The sequence below is a fragment of the Solea senegalensis genome, linkage group LG5 (assembly GCF_019176455.1).
Source record: "Solea senegalensis isolate Sse05_10M linkage group LG5, IFAPA_SoseM_1, whole genome shotgun sequence".
Classification (NCBI taxonomy): Eukaryota; Metazoa; Chordata; class Actinopteri; order Pleuronectiformes; family Soleidae; genus Solea; species Solea senegalensis.
Genome location: NC_058025.1, coordinates 6093619 through 6120524, shown reverse-complemented (window position 1 = coordinate 6120524; position 26906 = coordinate 6093619). Strand labels below are relative to the sequence as shown.

The window sequence follows — 26906 nt, the reverse complement described above, 5'->3', positions numbered from 1 at the left end:
CTCACACCGGCCATCGCCCATGCAGCGGATAGGAGGAGCAGTGCAGGTCTGAATAGGCACTCTGTGTGAGCAGGAACCAGTTAGATGCGGCAGCCTGAGCCAGTTTCCTTTGAAAAACAGCAGGCGTGAGTGAGCCAGGAGAGTGAGGAGGAGAAAACACCGAGCCAAACATCGGCACGATTCCCTGCTCCTTCCCAGACTGCCCTACCTCTTTTAAGACGTTCGCTTCCCTCCTCACTCTGTACCTCTGCCAAAAACTGTGTGATGATTTCACTCTGCTGTTCTCCTGTCTCTCTGCCCCTCTCTCTGCTTTTGGCCTTTTATTTCCACACATCTATCTCCCCTTTTTGCATCACCTTACTCTATCCTTCCTCCTCCACACTTTCTGCTTTGGTTTTAACTTCTTTTTTTTGTGCTGCTGCTACTGCTGCAAATGAAAACTGAGCCGATTTAAGCTGTTGGAAGGAATTAACTGCAGGCATTATTCAAATCAGCACAGATTGGGTGTAAAGCGATGTTAAACTTACCGTGTCAACAGCTCACGGATCGCTGTTCTCAAGTGGGGAGATATTAAAACGTTGAGCTCCCCTGTAAAAGATGTGAGCGTGTCTTGAAGATGCAGCTGGTGGTGCAGGCTGTTTTAATCAGATGTCTGTTTTTCTTCTTAGAATGTGTCCGTGAAACCACACTTGATAACATATTTAATTGAGCCTGTAGATGCTGCTTTTGTTTTGGTCCATATGGATGCAATTTAAGCGCATATCTGCGTGATCTGTCTGTCAGCCTGTGAGATACACACACACTCCCTGTCTCGCTCAGTGTTGCGCGATCAAGTGCAAGTTTATGGCTCGCGCAGCGACTTGATTGGTCTTTGATGAGGCTTACTTACATGGGCACTTTTTGAGTGTGGTCGTGTAAAATCAGTCTATTTCTGTCGGTTTTGATCTCATCGTCCACGTCAGACTCTCAGAACCAAATGAGTTCCCCTCTGGATCAGAGTAGGTGTGAGTCAGTGAGGTGGAGGAGGGCCAGCAGGAACCAGTAGCTGCCCAAAAAAATCAATTGCAGCCGTTGAAACTCCCCCATTCCTGTTACAGCATCAATAACTTCACCAGCACCTCTGGAACCCCAACAATCGTGTCTAAGGAAGCAGAATGACTTTGGCTTGCTGCTTAAATGCACAATGAGCACAGTTAAAAGTGTCTGATTGAATCATTACACAGCGCTGGATCCTTGGCCATGATCCTTCATGGCTGTTGAGTTTGTGAGACACTTGTCGGTCTGTGTGTGTGTGTGTGTGTGTGTGTGTGTGTGTTTGGCAGGTGGGACATCTCTGTCAGCACTTGGAGCTCTGCCCTCTGACCATCTGAGGCTTTCCATTCTGCTTTCATCAAGGACAAAGGAGGATCCCTTCCCTCTTTCATACATGATCTAATGTTGTTGTAATGGTCTCTGTCGCCGTGTCTCATTTCCCCATGTCCACATTTCTCTACTACAGACATCAATTCTGCTCCCGATAATGTGCTGTTGATGCTGTCGCCGTTTTACAGACCAGAAAACTGTCAAGTTTTAAACATATGCTGGCTTCATATACATTCACAGTGGACATGTGTTTGCCGGTTAAGTCTCTCCTCTGCAGTGGTTTGCTTAGTTTAATTTTGCTTCGAAATACAATGATGAAAAGAAAATATCAAGTGACACAATGAAACTGAAAGTGTTGCACATCTGATAGTGGAGTCACAGCTGATAAGAACCAGTCAGGAAGTGGGTGTTTGTCCAGTCCAAAATAAACACACAACCCCAAGACTTTATGAACAACAGGTGTATCCAGAGCAGATTTGATGTGTTTTCAAACATAATGCAGTAACATGGATGTAGCCTTAGTTTGAAAACTGGTGACGCATCATTGTCTGATCTTTGAAAACAATAGAATTTCTCACTAGTGATGGGCAAGAGTGTCTGATTATATATTATATATTGGCTTTTTTATATAAAAAAAAAAGCCAATCAGTTACTGTGACTATTTCAACACACATTAATTTACTGGATTAGTTGTGTTTGCAGAAGTGAAGAAGTTTATGAGGTTTCTTGAATGCACTTTGTAGCTGCTCGTCCGAGCACAACATGCTGTCAGTTCCACAAAAGTGATCTCATCTTATCAGTCTTTGAATGCATCTTGTTAGCATCTAAACATGCTGCGAACCCATGCATTACTGTAACTAACTCTCATGAGCTAAAGTTACGAAGGAATTTTCAAATATTGTCGGTCTAATCTCAGCAATCTCTGCTCTTCACGTCGACCATTGTCGTTTCTTGTGTTATTATTTCTCTCTGAAACAACTCCAGAGGAGTAAATCAGCTTCTGCTCACACCAGCAGACACACAACCAGTGCCCCTGAAAAGTCACATGATATATATTTCCAAGCGTGTTATTATGGACTCAGATTACAGCTCACATGGAGACGAAACACTCATCTGGACGGAGGTTGTTTTTACCTGGAAACGTTGTTTTCAAATGATTATGTAGTAGTATTGATGTTGCCTGAAAGTAACAAACTGAACAGATGGCGTCACCGAGCATCTGTCGACGTCTTTATTATCACCGCCACAGAAACACAAAGAGGCTGTGACTCTTCCGTGGCTTCTGTAGGTGGGTGCCTGCAGCCTCAAAAAGATTGATGGTTGTGCTGTTAAGGAATATCTGAGTGCCAAAGGCAAACTGTCACGGGGGAATTCCAGGGTTTGAAGGCGGGTCAGCAGGAGCCGGGGCTTAAGGCTGAGGTAGATCTGACTTCTAGTGCTCCTGAAAGGGGCCTCTTGTTGTGGCAGGAGGTGTTGAGAGACATGGATGAGCTGTCCCCCCCCGCCCCACAAAAACAACACCGCCCTCCCTTAAAAAACAGCCCCTGGAACAAATGCTGGAGCTGGATGACGTCACGTTTGGGGTTTTAGGGTCAAAAGCTCAGGGTCATGTTGGGGGAAGATGTTTGTCTGCATGTGTGGTCGAGGGATATGTAAAAAAGTGTGTTGTGCTCATATTAGTCGTGGGACAACATTCAAATGTTATCATGCATCACTAGAAATTGATTTTTAAGGGCCGATATAATCGATAAACATTATTACTAGTTGATGAAGCCAATAACCAATCGATTTTCACATGAAATTTAATTACAGAATGAATAGATAAAATCATGTGTCAACTGTCCTCATTTATAGCGATCTTTGGTTTCATTATCGTTAAAATAAAACATCAAAATGTAACTTGAAATTGCTGTGCAGCATAAACTCCTAGTGATTTATTTGGAAGGAAGGCTGCATCTTTCCAGTCATTTCAGGACGTCATCATTTAGTCTGATCACATTTGTGCACATTTAACCCATTTGAAGCATTCTTTTTTTCCTGTTTTGGCAATAATGCCATGGATTGCAATAATATTTTGGTCAGGATAAATCACGCTGAGCTCGCAGACTATGCTTTATGCTTTCCCGCTGACCCTTGTCGCTCTGATTCATCTCCACCGTTAGTGAAGCTGTTAAAGAGAAGCTTGGAGAGTGTAGTTACAGCGGATGAGTGTCCATATGTCAGCGTATGTGATCCTAATCTCGGGAGATGAAAAGGTTAATCCGCCCCAGCTCCAGTGGAGACGACTGAAGAACTCAAGCTCAGATTTCTATTGGGTTTTCAGTGAGAGACTATTATTACTAGCTGGACTGTAGTTGACCCCAATTAACCCAGCGATGCACCGAGTCCCTGTGAAACCCTGTGGTCATTGGTCTGAATGTCACATATTATGTCCTGCTTATGCTGTGTACTGTTAGTTCAGTGTTTTCCTGGTTAACTGTTACGTTGCAGACTGAAGCGGCTTTAGCGAGTGCCGTTCTACACCAAATGATTTCATTCTTGAAACTAACGGAGCGTCCAAATTCCGCCTCCTTTTCCCCTCACTGTTCCTCATCTGTGTACCAGCTTCCTTTATTGTTTCCAGGTCAAAGCCCGGGAGCAGGAAGTGTGAGACAGTTATACTGTAGTTATCTGACTCACAACCACACTATTGTTGATGTTAGCAGTCTTGTACAAAATACCTTAAAGGGGATACTTGAGTAAACGTACAAGTATGTTACCAGAAAATGACTTTGGTAGAAGTTGAAGTCACTTTATTATGATAATTACTTAAGTAAAAGTCTTAAAGTATATGACATTTACTGTACTTAAGTATCACATGTCATTTTCTGATATTAAATGTACTTAACTTTTAGAAGTTAGGAGCCATGGTAAGCAAGACACCTCATGTTGAAGCATGTGAATGGGTGAAACCTGTAGTGTAAAGTGTAACTCCATATAAATACAGATCATTACCAACTCTTCTTCTTCAGATTTTATTTGGTAGTAACGAGTAACAAAGATAGTTGATAGGAAAATGTAGTCGAGTAGACTTTGCTAGAAATATAAATAAAGTACAAGTAAACAAGTTAGTACTTAAGTACAGTACAGTATTTGTACTTACAACTGACTTTTAATTTAGTATAATTTCAGTTGGACTAACGTGTTTTCATGTATTTTAAAAGTCTGTTTTTCTTCAAACTTACTCTAAAGTTCTGGAAACATACAGACTGTGTCATTGTTGCTTGTTACGTAACCACACGTGTCCGTTTATTTGGCGTCGGTATAGAAACACAGCACTGTGACTCTTATGTATATATAACTTTGACTATGATCACTGTTGAGTTTTAACTCGCATGTGGTTTTTACTGCCGCGTGGGAGCGAAGGAGCTACTACTGCACTCACAGTTTGTGTAAAAGCTCGATTTACAGGCTCGTTTGAAACGGTTAAGTCGGCCCTGTGATGTTGATGTCATGTGCGGTGTCAGTTTTCCCGTCCGCCGGAGTGAAACAACAGTCCGTGACGCGATGAGCGCGGCACCTCGGGCTGGGAAGAGAGAGCAAGTCTCTACATGAGTCCTGTGCTTTCTGAAGACGAGTACATGACGGGAACATAACAGTGTTAGTTTAGAGAGGAGAGGATGAGCCTGTCAGTGTCAGTAGGTACTGTATCACTCTGCCCTCTAATGGCCAGCAGAGGGCTGAGGACACCAGGGAAGATGTTTATATATATATACAAGGGAATTCTTGGAGCAGTCACCTGAATAAGTTTATTAATAATAATAATAGTTTTATTGATAAAGCCTTATTCATACATGAAGGTAGAGTCAATGTGCTGCACTTACAGACATTAAAAATAACACACACAGAGACAGATATTTAAAGAAATCAACACAAAGGGAATAATCTTAAGAGTTGAACATTTTCAGAGAGGTAAAAAGATTACAATCTCATGGTAAAATAAGTAAGAAAAAGGTCTTTAGATATAGGCGTAGGATACTAATCAAACCACAATAATGTTTAGTATCTACTATGTTGATCGTGTTTGTTTTATTTCATCTTAACCTTTGTGGGTTTGATTTGTCTTCTTATTTAAGGAGTATTTGAAAGGTGCTTACAAATAAAATGCATTCTTCTTCCTTTTCTCATTCTTCTTCTTATTATTATTATTATTATTATAAATATGTTAAATAATAAAATAGATCAGGATGGTATGACCTCAGATTTCTCAGAATCTGTTGTGACCACAAAAAAAATTTAATAACCGTTTATTGCATTTTTCCAAATTGATTCATTTTCAGAAATTCCACCAAACTCAAGTTAAAACAAAGGAAACTCAAACTTAAAATTTAAATATAACATAAAATATAATATATATATATATATATATATATATATATATATATATATGAAATATATATATATATAATATAAAATCCAAACAGCTTTTTAAAAAGACATAGAAACTTAAGAACTGAGGGTTTAATTGCAAACAATTTCATAACTTAACGCTATAATTGACCTATTTTTGTGAGTTTAAAACACGTGCATCTGATCACATGTTGCACTCGTCCCGACATAAAAGACACATCTGTCTTAAATAACAAGAAGAGGAGAAAAGTGTCAGTGTCTTCTTGCATGTTTGCTTTTTATTCCCTGCACCTTGTAATAAAGTAAGTGAAGCTCGTCCGTGTGCTTCAGCGCCTCCTTTGGGCCAATTTATGTGAAAGTGCCCAGAGGCTTTTTTATCTTTAAACACAGAGAGAAAATCTATGATGGAGATACAGAGATCTGTCTTTTCAATAACAACAAAGTCGATAAAAGGCTGCACATCCAGGGTTTAGTCAGGTTTATTTAGGCTGCTGATACTGCTCGGGGGCCGTTTTATTGATTATGATTTTTATTCGTATCCATGCATTTAATAAATGAAAGACTACAGACTGAACAGACGTGGGAAGGAAAGACAGAGCGGTACAATATCTACAAGACGAGGCAGGTTTATTTGTATAGCACTGTTCATACACGGGGGCACAATAGAAATCCAGAAAAAACTGACATTTATCAAAATAAAAGCTAGATATCGAAATGACATGAATCATAATAAAAGCAAGACATTAAAATTAAAATAGTCATTCAAATCATGAGAAATAAAAGTGTGTTTTGCCAATTTAACAGTTTATATAAACCTTCTTCCTGATGATCTTCGAGCTCTGTGTGTGTCATACAGTGGGGAACTCATAAGTCCAGGATGTATTTTGGTCCAAGATCATAGTAAGATTTTGAAATCCATCCTTTGAGTCTCGGGAAGCCAGTGTAGAGACCTGAGGACTGGTGTGATGTGGTCCAGTTTCCTGGTTTTAGTCAGAACTCTGGCAGCAGCATTCTGGACCAGCCTACAGCTCCAGTAGGAAAGAAGGAAGGATCTAGAGGATGAACTGGTGTACTGTCTGTCTGTCTGCAGGAATGTCCTCTCATCCTGAGATCAAGATCTGTCAGAGAGCACAGACACTGAAACCTTTACATTTTTATTCCGACGAATTTCTGGATTACTATCTCACATATGTGTGACATGACCATTCATCCTGATCTGAACTCGTTAAATGAGACCAGTGCTGCAACGATTATTCGATTATTAACCACTGACTATCTTAAACTTGGAACGATTTTGATAGTCGATGAATTGGTGTGTCTTTTTGTCAGTAATGAATATAATTTTTCTGTTTTTTGGCTTCTTAAATGGGAATAGTGTCTGGTTTCTTTGCACCATAGCACAAAGAAATCATTAAAGCGGAATCACTCATTTTCATAATCGATAAAATGAGTTACCCCTGTTTGCTTTCTAAAAAATAATTAAATACAAGAAGGAGCTGATATCAAAGAGCCATAAATAATCCCAGCTCTACAGTAAATAAAACATTGTAATGTCAATAACGGCCAATACTAACCTCATCCCTGATATTGCTCTAACCTTTGTCAGCAGATGATTGTGATAAAACATAGACATGGACAGATTTATTTGGACACATGGACAGTTATCTTTGTGTGTGTGTTGTCGCTCACACGCGTGTCCTGCGCCGTGACCTCCGCTCGCAGTGAAAGTGTGAGCGTAGCGTCGTCTCCGACAGCGTGTCTGTGACGGCGGCCGCAGCCTTCCTGGCAAAGCTACAGCTGCAGCTACTCTCTCTGATGAAACCTTAATCTGATTAACGGTGTATTTACAGCTCTAAATCTCTGGGTTATCAAGGCTCATCTTGTTTTTGTTGTTGCACAAAGAGGAAGAGATTTGAATAAGACGGGTCAAAGCAATTCCTAAAAATACTCAAGCCCTTCATCGTTTTTATGCTTTTTGGCCAATTGTGGGAGGGTCCCGTTCTCCTCGTGACATCACACCCCCTCTCCCCTGTCGTCGTTATTGGTGAAAAAAAGCACTTCCCTCCAGGCTGCTTTTATAGATGTATTATTGCACCACTGAGAGCGACTTTGTTGCACTGTAGCTGTTAGTGAACGCTGCCTACAGACTGATTCTCTCCTCCTCCTCCATCCTGATCCTCCCACTCGTCATCTGCTTCATCTCTATACCGAGTGTGTTCACTCCGCAAACACACAACAGAACAAGCGCTGTGGTTTCTGTCCACTTATTACTGAGGATTGTAGCAGTTATTTATACCATTGTTGGTATATTTGCAAAAAAAACACACCATGTCTTTGGAAACTCCATTATTCACCCTGAGCCCCCATTTTATTCCCACACCTCATTCTAGCCGGACTCATCCCATGTTTTACGTCTCCACCTGCCCCACAAATCACCCTCATACATCACCGGTGGACAAGGAGACGCGCTCCACTGCACAACAACTTCCCAGTGTGCACATTTGGACCTGGCATTAAACGAACGAACGGAGGCAGGCACATAAAGACAACAGGCCCGAGACATGAGGAGATGTTTTATCTTACGGGGAAATGATAAGTTGTTTTAATAGAATTACATGTAGGATAATGACTCATGGTATTTTTATTTAACACACGACAAATTCTCTCGGAAAAGCCTTGTTTAATAGAATTACATGTAGGATAATGACTCATGGTATTTTTATTTAACACACGACAAATTCTCTCGGAAAAGCCTTGTTTGGATCGCTGCAATGGTTAATCGATCAATCTAATTAATACAACTAAGTTCTCTGACGTGAGTACTTTCTGTTTTCTTTGCTCGACATTTTACGGACCAAATGATGACTGGATTAATCAAGAAAATTATGACAATAATCGTTAGTTGCAGCCCTAAAGTAATTTATTTTAAGGTAAAACAGAATTGAGTGTGACTTAGCCCCACCCACCTCAGTCACCATTAAGGTGCACAATAGTATGTGGAGAAAAAACCCCAAAAAAACCTTTATAACATAAAGAAATCTAGATTTATTTTATATATATTAAAATATCATTAAGTAACGTTAGGGGAACGTTCAGGGAACCAAAGGAGAACGGTCTCTAAAGGTTGTATGAAGGTTGTATAAAAGGAACATTCAACCTTCATTTTCTAAAGGTTGTATAAAAGTAATGTTAGCGGAACATTATGAAAACATTCCATATCAACCACAGGAGAACCTAGGGAACGTTCCCGCAACCAAAAGTTAACGTTCTGGGAACCAAACATTGTTTGTTAGTCTTCTTCAGGTCTCTGCATTGACTTGCATTTATTTGAACAGCCTAAATAAAGCCTTATCTTACACCTCCTCAGAAATCAGGTTCAGCCTCATTAGGAGCAGGTTTTGGTCTCCATGAGGACTAACTGGTCCTCACAAGGTCAGTGTTTATGGTCCTAAAAAGGCTACAAATACAAGAACACATAAACACACACGCACACACGCCTCCACAGAAGTGGCTCTTGGTTGGTCCATCAGTCGGTCAGCCTTTATCCTCTCGTGCGCTGTGTGTGTGTGCGCGCGCGCGTGTGCAGGACAGTGATTATGATGATGACGACAGTGAAGGCACCCCACACACACACACACACACAGACACAGAGACACATGACCGCTGTCATCTCACTGAGTGATTTCGTGTCTTTCTTTTCGCACCAACTTACAAGAACCAGGGCGACAGTTTTGTGTTTTCCGTGGATTTTCCTCTCGTTTGTTCTTTTTTCCCCACGTGCGTCGCGTGTGAATCACAGAATGGAAAGTGTGAGTTGAGACAGAGTGAGGTCTTTTCCACGGGCTGCAGTCAGTCAGTGTGCTGGGACGTTGCTCGGACACTGGTGGTGTTGCGTAAAAAGCGCCCCGTGCTGCCAGATTCTTGGAGAGTTGCGAGGCGCAGCGCTGCTCTGGGAATACGATGGACAACTCAGCCTGCCGCAGGGTAAGCTGCCTCGTTTTGGGGTGATTATCGGGGATGTTCGCGTATTGGGGTTTGTGGTGAAATGGTGAACGTAAGTCAGCTGGAACCTGACACGTCACACTCGCTGTTATTTCGTCACGTTTTGATCCAGCGACGCGCCGCAGAGCAGCAGCGGCAGCAGTAGCAGCAGCTGAGGGAGCAGAGATGCGACACTCCCACTGAAAAACATGTCATTTTAAACTTGTCTTGTTTATCTCTGACCTCTGCTTTCCTCACTCGAACTAATCAGTACTGTGTCTGATCGTTGATGATGAGTTGATGAATTCGGCTTGTGTCTAATGTATGAAATTGCAACTTTAAGAGATGTTTTACGTCGCTCTTTATCGCACACCGTTTTTCTTTCTGAATGGAAGTAGAAGATGGATGTAATAATAGATGAACCTTTTCTAAAAGAGGATGAATAGCTGGGCTGCTATATCAGATACTGTATATGCCGAATTAAAGGGCTGTAACTGTTGCTAAATTAATAACCAATTACCTGAATTATTACTTAATTAGTTTGAGCGTTTTTCGGGGTAAAAAAAACATGTTTTGTAATCTTTCAGATTCTTAAGTGTACTGAATAAACATTGAATGAATAGAAACAAAGATTTTTAAACGTCAATATAGGTCCTGCAACAAACCACTGTTCAATAATGCGATTGATATGACTTTGAAGACATTTTACATTACTGTACTCTGCCCTGAAAGATTAATCAAGGAAATAATGGGCAGATTAATCGCTGATGAGAATAATCATTAGTCGCAGCAGCAGCAGCCTTGTTGTGGCAAATGATTTGTGGAATCCTTAAAGCCACACTGTCCACTTTAACAACCAACATTTGTACAGTAGTTTTTTTTATGTATTGTATGATTTTCCTTTAAACATTTATTCTGTAACCTCGTCCTTTAACCAAGGGACCGATCATTCATAACCCTGTGTGGTGGAATTTATGACCAAACAGCAGCTATAATGTTTTTTGTGGCATTAGCTTGGGAATAATAACTCTGAATATCATGATGTGTGAAAGCACAGTGAGGGACAAAGTGACAGCTGTAGGTTATGACTGTTATAATGACTTGTGTCTCCCAGTCGTCAACCTTTCCCCTCTCTGGTGAATAAATGTTTCCTGAACAGGCAGCAGAGAGGCAGCCGTGATTTAAATTGAATTTTGAGGGAGGAAAAAAAAAAACTTGAAATGTGAGAATATTGAGATTTGTTCAGTTTGACTTCATAGTGTCGCATACTGATATAGATATTACAGCCTCGAGTATCTACAAATATTAATATTAGTCCTGATGCAGCGTTTTGTACATCGAAACACTGGCTCGGGGTCCACACATGGATCGTGGGAGATTTTCTTTGGGTCCCCAAATACAAGTAGCATGCCTTATAAATTAAGTTTTAATGAATTTACCAAACATGTGCACGATGCACAAATTTGCTCTTTTTTTGTCGTGATTTGGGTCATGATAGTTTGCCGTCTTTATAAAAAAAATGGGTCTCCATTTACAGAATGTTTGGGAAACACTTTCACTGTCGTCGCCTTTGCAGAAACAAATCGCTTGAGTTCAACTTCTGTCAAAAATAGTGTTATTACATGTGGTTTTAAGTGGTTATATGTAAATCCTGGCTCTTTTTATTGGTATATTTTATTAGTGGTGTATATAGAGAGAGTATTAACATTTCTGGTATCTGATCCAGTGATTGTGACCGTTCATGAGCTGATATTGATCCTCTCTTTGTTAGAAGATGGCGGTGTGCATGAATGCAGCAGCTCTTGGCTCTATAGTGTGTTGCATGTTTTTGTGAATTTTCTTATTTGCTTTATTTCCCACTGCATGGTCCTGACATGGGGGCCACACAGTTGGTGTAGTGGTTAGCACTCTTGCCTTTGCAGCAAGGGTTCGAGCCCCGGTTGGAACAAGGGTCTTTCTGCATGGAGTTCACACGTTCACCCCGTGTGTGTGTGTGAGTTTTCTCCGGGTTCCCCGTGTCTTCCCACTGTCCAAAAATGTGATGTCGTCACTGGACGAGTCATGAGCGTGTCGTCCGACACAAGAATCAAACCAAACAATGCTGAACTGTAGATGAGTTAAAACGACTTAAAAATCCTGAAAACATGCGTTAATCTCCAACATTTAACAGAGGATTGTGTTGTATATTTAGCGACAGCACTGCTGTAGTGGAAAAGTGCCATTATTTGTGTGTTGGTTTCTGCTGATCTTTGTTTGGCAAAGCACATCTACAGCCGGCACACTCTCCCCCTGCCTTGTTATTATGATTGTTATGTGTGTTTATGATGGAAACACACTGAGAGCACTCGCGCTTATGTTGCATTTAAGTATACAGCGACAGCAGAGTTTTCAGTTTCATTCTACACTATAGAGTATTGTGTTCGTTCATGAAGTGATTTTTTGTCTTGCTTTCCCTGAATGCCGGTCCTCGGAGCACAAACATGTCTATCATGTACTTCTATTTCAGGAAGGAGTTCACCATACTTGCCACATAAACACAAGCACACCCCAAACCTCAGAGAAATACTGAAAAGAAAGAAAGAAAAATGTTGTCCCCTCTAAAGCGGAGGCCAGGGAACCTAAATATGTGTGACAGGCAGCCGTACTGGTCTCTAAGTATGAGTTCATTCAAATGACAGACTCTCCACCACTTCCTATAATCAGCTTTTTTTATTATTGTCATTGAAACTCGATCCACGCACAGATTAACCAAATAACCGGCTGCACTTCTGTCTGTTGATTGCCTTCACTTAGCGTAATGACAGGCTTTGCTGCTTCCCGATGTGTGAGAGTTTAGATTTTTAGTCTCATGTTGATTTAAAAGGTCACCTGCATCATCAGTGTAAGTCAGAGAGAGACGAGACACGAGGGCTGATGTGATCTTTTCATTTCTGGAGTACAGCCTGCAGTGTGTGTGTGTGTGCGTGTGTGTGCGTGCACGTACAATGCTCGGGAAGCTCAATGCATGTGGTTTCTGTGTGTGTGTGTTCATTTTGTCCCTACTACTGTTACAACCGCAGCCATCTCGGCTCATTAGTAGTGAAAAGGTCATTGATGTTCCTCCTCTTCAACACACACACTCACAGTCTCTCTAATGCTTTTTGTGCGGTGATGCTTTTCTATTATCCTTGGACTAGATCAGGCCTGCAACGACGAATTGATTATGAATCAATTACTAAGTTAATTATCAACTATTCTGATTATCGATGTATCGGTTGAGTGTGTTTCCAGCTTCTAAATGTGAGTATTTTCTGGTTTCTTTGCTCAATGCAACAAATAAATCAATAAAACTTGACATAATTCTGGTTGGTGCACCAAACAAGACATTTGAGAACGTCGTCGTTTTGAAGTTTGGGAAACGCCAGTCAATATTGTTCAACATTTCCTGACACTTTATGGACCAAACATCTACTCGATGAGTCGAGAAAATAATTGACGGATTGATGGATTACGTTAGAAAATTCCAATAAAGGAGTTCAAACACCAAAATGAACTCACCGATGAAGGCAGCAGTAGTTTAGTAGCTTTGTTCCAGCAAGATATAATCATTCTATAAGCTGATTTTTCTGGTTTGGGGGTAGTGAGTGGCCTATTGTAGAATTGGTACAGAATTGGCAGAGGTTGAATTTAAGGTCCAGTATGTAAGAATTAGTGACATCTAATGGTGAGACTGCAGATTGCACCCGTGACCCTCATGTGGAGGATAAAGTGGTAGAAGATGGAGGATTTTAACCTAATTAGATGCTAAAAGCTATGAGACGCATTCAAGGTAACTTGAAAGCCAACCACCGATAATAACAGCAATAACCTGCCGCTGCTGCCACCTTTTAGTAGTCCATGCACTACTATGTAGGTAGTCATTTTCTCATCTTTGTACTTCTAGATGTTGCTGCCAGAAAACATTGTTCAGTTTTGCATTTTTTAATCTTCAGGAATTAAGTTAGCACAGATTTTCCTCGGATAACTCGTGATGTAATTTTAAGCTCATATCTTCCACCTCTGGTCTAATGTCCTGGTCAGTGTGTGTGTGTGTGTGTTTGTGTGTGCTGCAGTTAAGCACATCCCAAAAATGCATCTGTGCTCGTGCTTTCTCATTGAGTTTGCAATTATTCAAGCAGGATAAAAAGTCAGCAGCATCCAGTGTCAGTTCACCGGCCTTGGAATCCTTGGGTCACAATCAATAACCACTTACTGCAGAGGAGCTTTCTGCAGCCGAGTCTCTTGTCTGTCCACCTTCCATCTCCAGTGTCACCTCTGCTTGTATCCGTGTGTCTCTGCTCCCTCTCCATCCTTCGGTCATCTCTGCAGTCACAGTGACATGTCTTTTTGTCTCTTTTTGCCATGCTGCAGTAGAGGACATTGTGTTTCCTCTGCTGATATTGTCCATCACTTTTTCCCAGGAGGCAGCTGTTGGGACTGAGATATGTAGGACCTCCTTTTACTGGGAAACACGGGGTGAACTGCAACCCATTACTCTATGCACTGTACAGCGTGACACAAGCTGTGGAGGAGGAGGACTTTTATATTGTGTGTACGTTGTCTCCTTGAGCCGGTTTTCTTCAGGGATAGTGTGAAAAATGAGCCACTTAAACACTGCTCTGCCTCCGTATTGCCTCTTCATCCTCCAAATTATAAATCTTTTAACTCAAGCTTATTAATATACCACCTTTCTCTCCTCTGGGCTGACTTAAAGGCCCATTGTGTAACATTTTGTAGGATTTATTGGCTGAAATGTAATATATTAACCCATAAGTATGTCCATGTATTTGCTTTTAGCTTGAGAAGAAACCTTTCAGATGTGCTTAAGGCATATTAGGCCGTGCACAAACCAGCCGTAGCATGCACTTCACATTTTTAAACAGTAGATTATGATGCAAATGAAGAAGAGAGACATCATGTCTGGTATTAGATGTCACGTCAGCTGATCTTTCACGTGAAAACACATAAATTCTACTCAGGACATACCTGACGTCTACACTACTGTGGCACTTCAGAGGGCAGAAACCTGAGAAGTTTGAAAATGGTGCAAACTCGTTTTCAAATGAGGAAGCAGCTGCTGCTACTACTCGTCGAGTACTCGTTTGGTGCGTAAAATGTCAGAAAATGTTGAAAAATGGAAATTACATTTTCGAATGTAGACCACAAACCAAAATGATTACGTTTCAAGGATTTCTCTGTTACATGGACATTTTATATTCACATTTAAGAAGCTGAAACAATTGCCATTGTTCTCATAACAGAAATCCTAATTCTTGGTGATTGCTGGAAGACAAGAATTGAATCTCAGCCTCCTCTAAAATGTCAAAGTGAAATATTTCCTGTGTTGTATTTACATTTCACGAGTTTTTTGCGAGGGAGGTATAGACCATTTTCATTTGCGCGTACACACTGTAAATAAAAACACTATTTAAACATTTCAGTTTTACGTTACTATCACGTTTCCTTGTCCCAGTTGTTCATTTGCAGGATTTGTGTATAAATAACTGGGCCTGAAATGAGCTTCACCTGTTTCTCCAACTAAGCAAATAGCCGCAGAGGAAGGAAACAGTTTCCTGTTTAAACCGACACACGCACGTCCAGTGCAATACAATGCTCACGTGGTGCATGTTTTCACTTGTAGAGATGCTGATTCTGAGCTGGAATCACAAAGTCTTTCTTCCCAGCTTTGGTCATCCACTCCTGCTTTAAATTCACACAAGAGACAAAGGCAGTTAAAAAAACGCCACGATTGATCTCCCTTGATGATCTTTTTTTCGTATTTCAAATGCAGAGTGACGAGAGTTCTCGCCGAGTTAGTTCTGATGTGACAGGAGATGAAGTGGAGAGAAACTGGGGTTAATGCAGGAAGATGTACCCGAGTATATTAATGCTGAGGCGGAGACACGGTGCAGCTTTAATGATGCAGCGTCGGCGGACGAGCATGTGAGTGATTTACCAACAGAGGGCAGGTTAATACGCTCACAGGCAGGCAATTAGGAACGAGGAGCGATGAGCCCACGATGCAGAGAGATTGTGATTTCAGAGAAGCGCCGTCGCTCATACAGATAAACAAAAGCACGGCTGACGCGGAGGAGCCTCTGGCTGTGGAAAACATCTGTCTGTCCGTCAACTCACACCGAGGAAGCAGCCCATGAACCTGTCAGTCACTCTTACCTGCTGCCTTCATGTGTCTGTGTCCATGATGTTTACTTAGTGGAATAGAGTGAGAGTCACAAATGTGTGCACACACATACACACACACAAACACCCACATAAATACACACTCTTGAGTAGATGTGCAGAGATTTCATATAATGGATTATCCATCACAGCTGATCTTTATCCTATTCCCCCGACCTGGTGATGAAATGCTGGCATGGCCGTATAGAATCAATAATAATGATGTTACATATATATATGTCTATATAGACTTTCTCTCCCTCACACACATAATTCACTGAACCACAATCTGTGAAACGTATCGGACATTTTAACAGAATCTTTCAATTTCCGTCCACTGTCCGCGTTAGTTCACAGAGACGAGCTGACGGTGGCACCAAATTTAGAGCCTGGTTCTTCACAGAGGAAGGATAAGAGGACATAACTGTGTGCTACACATGTTTTTGTTTTGTTTGTCTCATCTGTTGTCGGATTTTGGCCCCAAATGATTACGAACTTGAAATAATCGAAACAAAACGATGGTTACAAAATGGGGGCTTTTATTCTGAAGATAACGCCTTTAATGTGGTGATGGTGTTTGACTTCCTGTCCCAATTCAAAACCCTCAGCACGTAAAGATATTTATACAATATACAATAATTTTAAGGTAAAGGTCAACATTTTTTCCTACAATAAATCCAACATAAATTTGCTTCACGTTCAAGTCGATGAGTAATTGTTTGAAATAATCGCGATTATTATTTTTTCAGCCCTAGTTCACACATACAGAACCTCCTCCCGTCTGCCATTTTTCCAGTGTAGTAAAATGTGGAAGCCTTGGAGTTAATGTTTCCGCTTCAACGCACTTACTTTCATTTAACTTTTATGACTTACACTTTCCTCAGACTTCATGTAGATTTTTTTTTCCGAGGCATTCACACCTCCACAAACGAAGCGGACTTTCCGAGCAAACGGACGAGGGTTCGATGAAGAAGGGTTGGCGCGAACGCACCATCAGATTGGGTCTCCTCGTCTCTGTCCTGGTAATTGTTAGTCGATTAATTTGACTGATCAATAGGTTTTTAAATTTCACGCCACGTTGTGTGTGTGTGTGTCTGTATGTTAATGTAGAATCCCAATCTTTTAAAGATGCTCTGGAGGGTAGAGATAATGCACACACACACACACACACACACACCTACACAAAGTTGCCATGATGAATTATATTCCCTCTCTTGGTCTTCTCCATCTTACCCGCCTTCTTTCCTTCCTGACTCATTTTCCCTCTGTCTATAATGAACTGACTCACAAGCTTGTACACACCACACACACACACACAGAGACTCCAAGGGTTAATGTGTCCCATTAGTAACCAGAGCGGGCTGTAAGTGCTGTGAAGTGGCAGAAGGGTGGAACCAAAGTGACAGAGTCGGCGAGTGTGAGTGGATCTCATCTTACATGTTTTCCCCGTGTCATTAATATGGCCGTCATTAATCAAGGCAGTGAAACAAATACAACTTTTATTACCCTGTGATAGTAGCATAACTCAGGCCTTGATTCATAGCAGCCATTAATTACTGGTGCACCGCAAGGTTGTTAACTACTTCACCCGGGCCGTACGACAGCGCTTTCAGATAAAAATGCTTTTAAAATATCCGTATCAGAGTTAATCTACATCCATTCTAACATGCGGGAAACTGCACTGTATATCAAGTGACGTTTCAGGTACACTGTGTGTGTGTGTGTGTGTGTGTGTGCCAGTGTAAACCGGAATATGATTCTCTCATCTGCATTTATTTGGCTTCTTTTTTTAGAAAGTATTACTCATGAGAGACAGCAGTGTGTTGAGAAGCGAGCACAAGGTTTTCTTTTGTGAGTCTGAGGACGAGGACAAACTGAGACTGGTAACAGAGCTTTTTGCCTGTCAATCAGTGTGTTTACATGCATGTTAACAGTCAGATTTTAGCCGGACTAAGACAATAGTTTTCTTAATGTCATGTAAACGCGTTAGTCCGACTACAGTCGAGCTAGTCTTAGTCGGACTAACATACCTGGATAATGTGATTCATAGTCCGACTAAGCATGTATACGCTTAGTCCGACTGGAATCGGACTCTGCGTTCTGCGACGACGTATAAACTGCACGGCAACCACAAGAGACATTCTCTATATAATTTGTATCAATAATCCAATAAAGTCAATTTTAATATCTTTTACCACAATTCACATCCACTTGTCTTGTCTTAGTTAATGCAGATATTTATTTATACAGGTAGTGACTGAGGCTATGAAGCACAATATTTAAAAAAATACTACCCCTATTCTAGTAATACAAAGCTAAATGCAAATCGGCGAAGTATTCCTTTAATGATTTAACAGCTTTAATTGCAAAGTAAGTGCTTAAAAAAAGGCGTCCTCGCATAAAAACCCCTCGTGTCCTGCCGCCTCATGCGTCCCTTTCTTGGTCACTGTCCCCTCAGGGCTCAGGGGTCAAATAGTGATATTCGCATTTGCTTTGACTCCGCTCTGAAGTCCTGCTGCTGCTGCTTCATGAATATTATAATGGACTGCATTCATTTCATGGCTCTCGTGGGTCGATACGTATAGAAGAAGACACTCACACGCCCATACATATGCACACACACACACACACACACACACACAGTTTCACCATAGAGAGCACCTACTGCTTTATTATCTTGGCACACGTGATTTTTATATACACATGTGGTCATACAGTCTAAATACAGTAACAACGGTGATTAATAATACAGTGTGATAAAAGCTCTAGGCTAGAATTCTGAGAGAGAGAGAGAGAGAGAGAGCGCACAGAGAGAAGGAGAAATGACGGCATTTCCATTGATTGTGATATTGGAGTTTGGATTGAGACGATTGATGCTGTTAACAACATTGTCTGATGGCTTTTTCCTCCATAGAGCCGAGCTGTAATTGTGGACTATTCCTGGAAAGTGTAGAGAAGAATGGAAGCAGAGATTATCGTCCACACACACACAGTATAAATATTATAGAGGACGAGCCATACGGGTGCTTTGACAGTTTAAATGCCACCACCACTGCTAATTAAATGCTTTTATGCAGTTTAAAAGCAACAATACACATGAGATATTGTATACAGAGGTAGTATGAGTTTCTCATTGACTGTAATGTTTTGTTATATATCAGACAAAGTCCAAATACACCTGTAAATGTTTTTTATAGGTGTATTTGTCACCAGGCAAGGACACAAAGACACGCAGACTCAGTAAAAAGATAAAAAAAATACCACTTTTTCCACGACGTGGTCCCGGCACGACTCGCAGCGGCTTGGCATGTTTTTTTTGCTTTTTTTGCTTGGAACTCTCATTAGCCTTTTAAACTGTAGATCAGTTAAAAAGACTTAAAAATCCTGAAAACTTAATCTCCATCATTTAACAGAGGAGTCTGGTGTATTTAGCGGCAGCACTACTGAAAGCCAGCGATCGTGAAAACAAAGGAAGGAGACGGGCTTGTCGGAGTAGACAGGAACAAAAACGGGACTGGTGATCCTGGAAAAACAAAGGCGAAAGGTCTGTTAACTTGTGTTAGCCCAAAATGTTACTAAGTGAAAAAATAAGAATTGTTGAACTTTAAAATAAATCACAGGGACATATATGATAATACTGTATATTGTTCCATTGTTAAACATTCGTAAGATGGATTTTAGAAAGAGCTCAATCTGCTCCTTAACTTTGCAAACCTGTGCTTTTAAATGTGCAAATGTAATTTGAATTTTGGCACGAATGTGGTCTAAACCTCACAGGCTTTAAACGTAACGTGAGTCTGCACAGGGAGCAGAGGTAAAAGCCGACCGGGAGCAGAGTTTGTGAGGCTTAAATGCGAGTTAGGCCGACTGAGCTAATTAACCCAGATTGTGCTCATCCTGATTCAGATGAGGAGGAAATCTTGGGATTACAGAGACAAGCACTTTTTGTGTGAATGTGTGTGTGTGGCATTGAAATTGTGTCAGCTGGTGGAAACCATTATTCAGAAGGGGGGAGTGGTTCAGGGTGCACTTATTTGAAAAAGACGGCTAATGAGAGCTGCGAGCTTGTTACACTGTGTTGCACAGCGAGGATTAATCCTGGGCTGTGGAAGTGAGATAACCCCGCTGAGGATGAAGAGGAGCTTAATGGTATGGAACCCAGCAGGGACGCTGCTCCCCTACAGGAAGCTGTGACACTGTGACCTCTTGCCCTCTGTCTCTTTGTCCTGCTATCGGTTTCTCAAGTGGCCATTTGTCCGTCATGTCTTCACACTCCGGCGCTTCTTCCCGTTCCACCCTACAGCACAAGTTTACATGTCGTAGCTTAGTTAAAAATAACAGGTACAGGTATTGTTGACCACCAGGAATATTTCACTGGCCACCCTGGCCATGGAGTTTGCCTGGGGATTAGGCAAATTGGACACTGTGAGAGTGAATGGCTGTTTGTCTCTATGTGACCCGGTGATGGACTAGCGACCTGTCCCAAATTCATGTTGAACTGGACCCAATTGGCCACTAGAGGGTGATAATCACAGGGTACCCCATGATCCGATACGCATTACGTTGTCCATGATACCAATAATATCACTTTAGAGCGCCTTCATTTGTTAATTAAAATATCAATATTTACCCGATTATCGCATTACACGAGGAAGGACAACGATATATATCACCAAATGGATATTTTTGACCCACCCTTAGTCCGCACAAGAAGAAGGAGAAGCAACAGTGGGAAACAAAAAAGGCCAAATCCAGAGCAGTGACCAAACATAATGCTCTGTCAGCTCAAAGAATTTAATCATTTCACATTAATGGATGGTAGAAAGACCCAAAATGGTGCTCGTCATGGAAACAACTTGGTGCCAAGCTCTAGTCCTTTGGATCTGAGATGTGAAAGTTCAACTTTGATAAGTAGATTCCCTGTTTGTGCCTGCACACTGGGACAAGGACAGTTAAATGGTGAATTCGAGCTACAACCGTCCCCGATGCTCCACCGTGGGTGTGAGATGACATGTCACGCTGAGAGCTGTCAGTCATCGTGATACATGACAGAAAAGAAGAAAGTGTACTTCACTTATCCTGTCATCCAGCCTGATATCGTCCTCAGACTAACACCTCTCTTCAAACTCGAATTTGACGCGAATGTGAGAAAGAACAGGCTGTAACGACACGGGGAAGAATTCCAGCAGAGTGGATTACAGTGTCACACCAGTGCCCTTTTTTCCCCTTCATTTACTCTGATTAAATATCCTTTTCTCCATCTTAAAGATTCTCTAGTGCTCTCATTGAGAGAGATCACAGCGGTCTTTGATCAGACCTGTTTCTTTTCCCTCTCCTTTCACTCTCTGGGTTTGTATCTTACAGGAAAAGCCAGCTAATCAGTTAATAACACAGTTTGAATTTGTGTAATAGTCAGCGGCTTTGTTTCAGCCTGCAGTGCAAAAATCAGAATGTGCCAGTTAAGTGCTCTGATGAGGTTACAGTATTGCTGTGTATGTGTGTGTGTGTTTCATTAATTGCCCCGTGCCGCCCCAGACAGCCTGGTCTGCCAGTTATTGTCATTAGACTTTCTCCATTAGCGTTTAATTGAAAAAGGAAGCCGTTTGGTCTCCTCTCCATTGTATTTGCAACATTCAAACCCTCACCAGAGCCTCTCTTCTCACAGAGCAGTTATTCTAAGAGGCTGTCATTTCCATCTTTATGATTTAGTTGGGGTTTTTTTGTCTTTTTTAGCTCAAATTTACAATCAGGTTTTGAACACGGTCCAGTTTGTTCCCCTCGGAGCTCTTAGAGGTGAGATGGAAGGAGGTCAGGAGGAGTTACTGCTGTTATTAGTGTTTTTTTTGCTGTTGTTACTTGTAATAAACTACCAGGCTGAATGTATACTTCTTTCCAGCTCTCTTATTTATGAGGCTGGTCTGGAACCTGTCGGCAGTGTTTCCCAAATCTATACTCTGCGGGCCCGGTAGTTGTATGCATGTTGTGGGACCACACACACACACACACAGTAGACATTCTAACACACAACCATGCATGAGCGCAAACTCACTTCCTGTTTTTATCACCTATACATTGCTTTCAAATTATTGTGCAGTTTGGTTTGCCCCGCTCGCTCGCTGGTTCCCCCAGCTCCCAGCGTGCTACTATATGATAATGTGGACTATGTGTATTAGGCTGAGTGTGCACAGCCGTGTGAGAGCCATCAAGCTTTAGTGCGCCATAAATTGTTGAAGTGATCACTGTTTGGCAGACACAAAGCTCCCCGTACTCTCTTGTAACCCTAAACAAATTTGTTTTATGGCTTGAAAGTCTCCCCACTGTTGCTCTCCTTGGGGGCTCCATTCAGCAAGAGGAAAAAAAACACGGAAATGTATGTACTGCTGTAGTTGCATGAATTTATTTGCACTCACAGAAAGGTAAGGCTAAGCTATATGGCAAAGTAATGGAATTAGTATTTTCCCATGCTGGTCAGTATTAGGGCTGCAACTATCGATTATTTTCATCATTATCAATGAATCTCTCAATTATTTTCTATTTTTCTAATTAGTATTTAGTGCATAAATGTCAAAAAAAATTCCCAAACGTCTCAAATGTGGTGTTTTGTTTTGGTTTTCACAAACCAAAATGATTCAGTTTTAATGATTTCTTTGGAATGTGGAGTAAAGAAAATAGAACATTATTACATTTAAGAAGCTAAAAAATCTGAAAATGTGTTTTAATTATTGAAAAAAACACTCAAACCGGTTAATCGCTTATCAACGTAGTTGACGATTAACTTAGTAATCAATTAATCAAATAATTGTTGCAGCCCGTTTATCAGTATCAACACAATCTCTGTTTGTGCTTTAGAACATTGTTTTTTTTTTACATACTGTGCTGATGTCTGTTGTTATTTTAGTTGCTAATGCTAGTGCTGTTAGCCACCCTCGCATTAGCTCTAGCACTGCTTTAGCAAATTGCTGCTGCTAATGCTTGTGCTGCTAACCGTTAGCAGGTGAAACTAACTCTATAACTGCAAACAGCACTAACATTAGAGTTAGTTTATCCTGCGATTTGCTAAAGTTAAACTACTGCCTCACGTTTATAGACTGTTGAAAATGTTTTCTTGCTGGAGTTACAAGTTGCTGTTTTTATTTCTTTATCGCAGCAATTATGCTGAGTTCCATTTGTAGTCAGATTACTTTGATACATTGATAACCCTCTTTCATAGGACGGTACTGGCAGTTGTTTTGTGTATTTCTTTCATGTGTTTTCTGGTAAATACTCGAAGTCTTTACATCATCATCGACCTGCGTTTTATTGCAACACCGTTGGGAGTTCTTTCTTTTCACCCGGCCTCATACACAGGCTTATTTCATTACCTCCTTCTGTATATGAAACACATACACACACATTCATATTATCTCTCTTTATGCACTTTATGTTCCGACTCTGCCCCACGTGTGCTGGGGCCCTGCTGCATCGACACACACTGCCTTTGTGTGAGAACAGCTGGCTGCAAAGTCATTTGGGCACAGACTTGGGCATACGTCCACCACGCGCGCAGATATACACACACACACACATACAGTAGTTTTCCAACACAAACACTTTCTATTGTCAGGAAATAATTGAATGCATAAGCTTTGGGGCATGCGAGGAGAGAGAGCTCACAGTTGACACTCTATAGACATCACCTCAGTGATGACATCAGCATGTTGGCAATAAGGATGCAGGTTTTTGCCATATTACAGGGCCCTGGGTGTGTCATGTTGAGTGTGTCCTGGCATTGACCAGACTTGGACTGCTGTGCAGCCAACGTTGCTGTCGTAAAAAAGGCAAACAGTAAAGCCATTACTCCCCTCCTGTCTTCCATGACCAGTACCAAACCAGTTCCCTTCACTGTTGTCGTGCCCTTTCAGCAGCAGCTGGAACCTCAAACACTGTAGGGACGTTGTTTGGTGAATTGGGTCATTGTTCTTGAGCAGGGTTGGGCGCGGTTTGCAAAAGCTGTATTATTTCCCCCAAATCTGATACCAGGATATATATATATATATATATATATATATATATATATATATATATATATATGTTCTATACATCACTTTAACTCAAATGCCCACATCTTAACTTTCATTATCTAATTTGCTAATGACTCATTTTTCCTGTCTTGCATTCTCAACTGCTCGCTCCATCCATTACAGGGTGTGGGAGAGGAAGACGGGAAGAGGGTGAGCTAAAGGGAAAGTAGCGGAAGAGGGTGGAGAGGAAGGCGAGGCACATAGCTGTGGCCGGGCTAATTGAAAGCCAGTAGTTTGTACGTTAAAGTGTACGGGAGGGGTCACGATTCTGCAACTCATGGTCATGTGTTTATGTAAAATTCAGAGAAAGCACATTTGTATGAGTGCACATGTTTCGTGGCCAAGACTGGCTGATTGTGTTTTTTGTGTGTCTGTGTGTGCGTGTGTGTGTTTGTGTGCTTTAGTGAAAAAGTGAATCTGTCAGTGTTTTTGCACTTCCTGTCCATCAGGCTTTTGTTTTTCTTCTTCAGTATCTTGTCTGTTGAAAAAGAAAACAGCCTCAGGGTCAGAAAAAGGTGGCTCAGTTGTTTACTGGTCAGGAAAGCTATAGTCTTTTAGTGAAATGACCTCTGACCTCTGACCTGCAGTAGTCAGAGGTAATATTTGCTGTCTGTTGTGTTCATGTAGAATCTAAGTATTTGAAATGATATCATTTTACAACAACAAAAACCTATCGCTGCTAAATATATCTAAAAAATTTAAAAAAATAAAAAATTATTTTCCTTGCCTGTGCCCAACTTTCTTGGCACATTACTGTTGTAATGTGGCTACATTTAGTTTGAATTAATTTAGCCAAGCATATTTTGCCTGGCCAGTTTTTGTGCCTCTGTTTTTGAAAGATTCACAGAATAACAGGTCAATATTTACCATCATTTAGCAGCATAGAAAATGTTTTAAAAAAATTTAGTGAATTCATCTATACAAAATAAAGTGTATATAAACAATATAATATACAAGAAACTACTACAGTTTAACTGTAGCTTAAACTGTAAAATATAATTAACTAAACTGATGCAAACTGTGTATTAATACTCACTGAGCATTTAACACTCACCCCTATGGATTAACCCTAATGGTGTAACAGCAGCCGTCTGGTCCAGTTATAGAGGTCATAGGTCAAGGGTCGGCCATCTGAACAGCAAAGCCTAGTCATGTAGAACAACACATCGTAAACAAACCATTACACACCATCTGCAGCGGCGTCAAATCCCCAACTGTGGCTTGTGTTAGCGTGTATGTGGGATCACACCCGCTCCACACACACACACACACACACACACACAAGTCAGGATCAAAACAGACAGGGACAGAGACATGACAGGACGGAGTGACCATCTGGCGTCACGTTACCTGCCCAAACGTTACATTGTCATTTATGCATCTACTGTGTGTGCGTCATGGAGCCAAGCTGGAAACCTTCTCTTTTCTTACAGTTATTATAATCAGTAGAATCTTTTATATCCATTATTGTCTTGGGCAAAATCCTGTTTTGAAAGACGCTCATAAAATAAATGTCTTCTTCTTCTTCTTCTTCTTCTTCTTTGCTGCAGTTTCCATCCACAACATTTACATTTCTGCCTCTTTATTCCTTAAACGAACTCTTGTCTCCCTGCTTGACATTCTGCTCGTTCTCCTTCCTCCTCCACGTCTTTCCCTCTTAGCTTATCTCTTTATTTTTTCACTCTACTGCCTCACACTCACTCACTCACTCCACACGCAGACCTCTCACCTTGTCATCACATATCTCTTCCCCGTTCTCTGTCATGGCACCACGTCCTGCCTCTCTCTCTCTCTGTGTCATTGCTGCTTGCTTGATACCCAGAATGCACTGCTTCCCTGCTGCCAGTCCACCCTCCCTTCACTCCGTGTTTGGCTGCCGTCCACACTGTCACCCTCACACTCGGTCAGACTCTCTGGTCTAACACCTGCCTCTGTCTCCCTGTGATGAGGGACTCACAGCATGTGTGTTCTTGTGCCTGTGATCGTTTTATTAAATTCAATGAAATTGCCTGTATGCCGTATTTTCATCTGTGAATGTTAATGTCAGGTTGATGACATTGAGCGTGAGATCGAGGCGGCCTGTCGTCTATTCTCGGAACTCCTCCAGAAGAGGCAGTTTGTTCATTTAGCTGCTCTAAATACTGGACGTCCCAAATCCCTGGACACCCCTCCCTGATATTCATTTGTGTGTGGTGCTGCGTCTTGACTGGATCTGGTCTAGTCTGTGTTTTCTCAGGATTAAATCGTTGAAAATCGGTTACAAAGTTGGTTGCGTCTGTGGTCTTCTATGTTTTTAAAGTCAGGTCATGTTTGAAAAATCCTCCTGGGTGTGGAGCAGGATTTAAAAGGATGCATTTTGTGGTTCCACCATGAGCAGATGTTTGGACACGAGCACATATATATCATGTATATATGTATATGTATATATATATATATATATATATATCTATAGGAGCAACTTTATTCACATGGAAAACATGAGGGATTTGATCATTTGCTTCAACACAGGATACATAATCAAAAGTGTCACAGATTAAATTGTCTTGCGTCAACATAATTCATCATTCTCAGGTATAATTACTCATCTCTGCTCAGGCGAAAGAAGAGCTGATCAATTCTCTACAGCAAGTTTATGTTTATACAAGTGTTGCACGTCTTTTGTCAGCTGATTCTTCCTCCCTTCCTTCCTCCCTTCCTTCCTTCCTTCCTTACCTATAAAAAGGACACCATGTATTGATTTGGAGGAGAGTGTTGCCCTTTAGGTGCTTGAAAAAGTGCCGTTCACCATTTTTATTGCGTAAAAAAGTTGAAATGACAAAGACTATACTGACCCATGTTAAGTGCGCAGCTCATATGGAAAGCATTAACCAGTCAGAGGATGATCTTCTAGTTATCATTACGTCAATATAAATATGT

General features: G+C 41.2%; 1 protein-coding gene across 5 annotated transcripts in view; it reads left to right on the top strand.

Moving 5' to 3' along the window:
• rtkna (rhotekin a) overlaps positions 1–26906 on the top strand; it is a 77448-nt gene that overhangs the window by 36967 nt on the left and 13575 nt on the right. The window contains exon 1 of one of the 5 annotated variants that reach the window (XM_044026168.1): positions 9393–9735. The exons of the other annotated variants lie outside the window; for them this stretch is intronic. Within the exon in view, the coding sequence (XP_043882103.1) occupies positions 9712–9735 (24 nt within the window). The 5' untranslated portion in view covers positions 9393–9711. Of the gene's footprint in view, positions 1–9392; positions 9736–26906 lie in introns of those variants that run through there. 5 annotated transcript variants of the gene reach the window in all.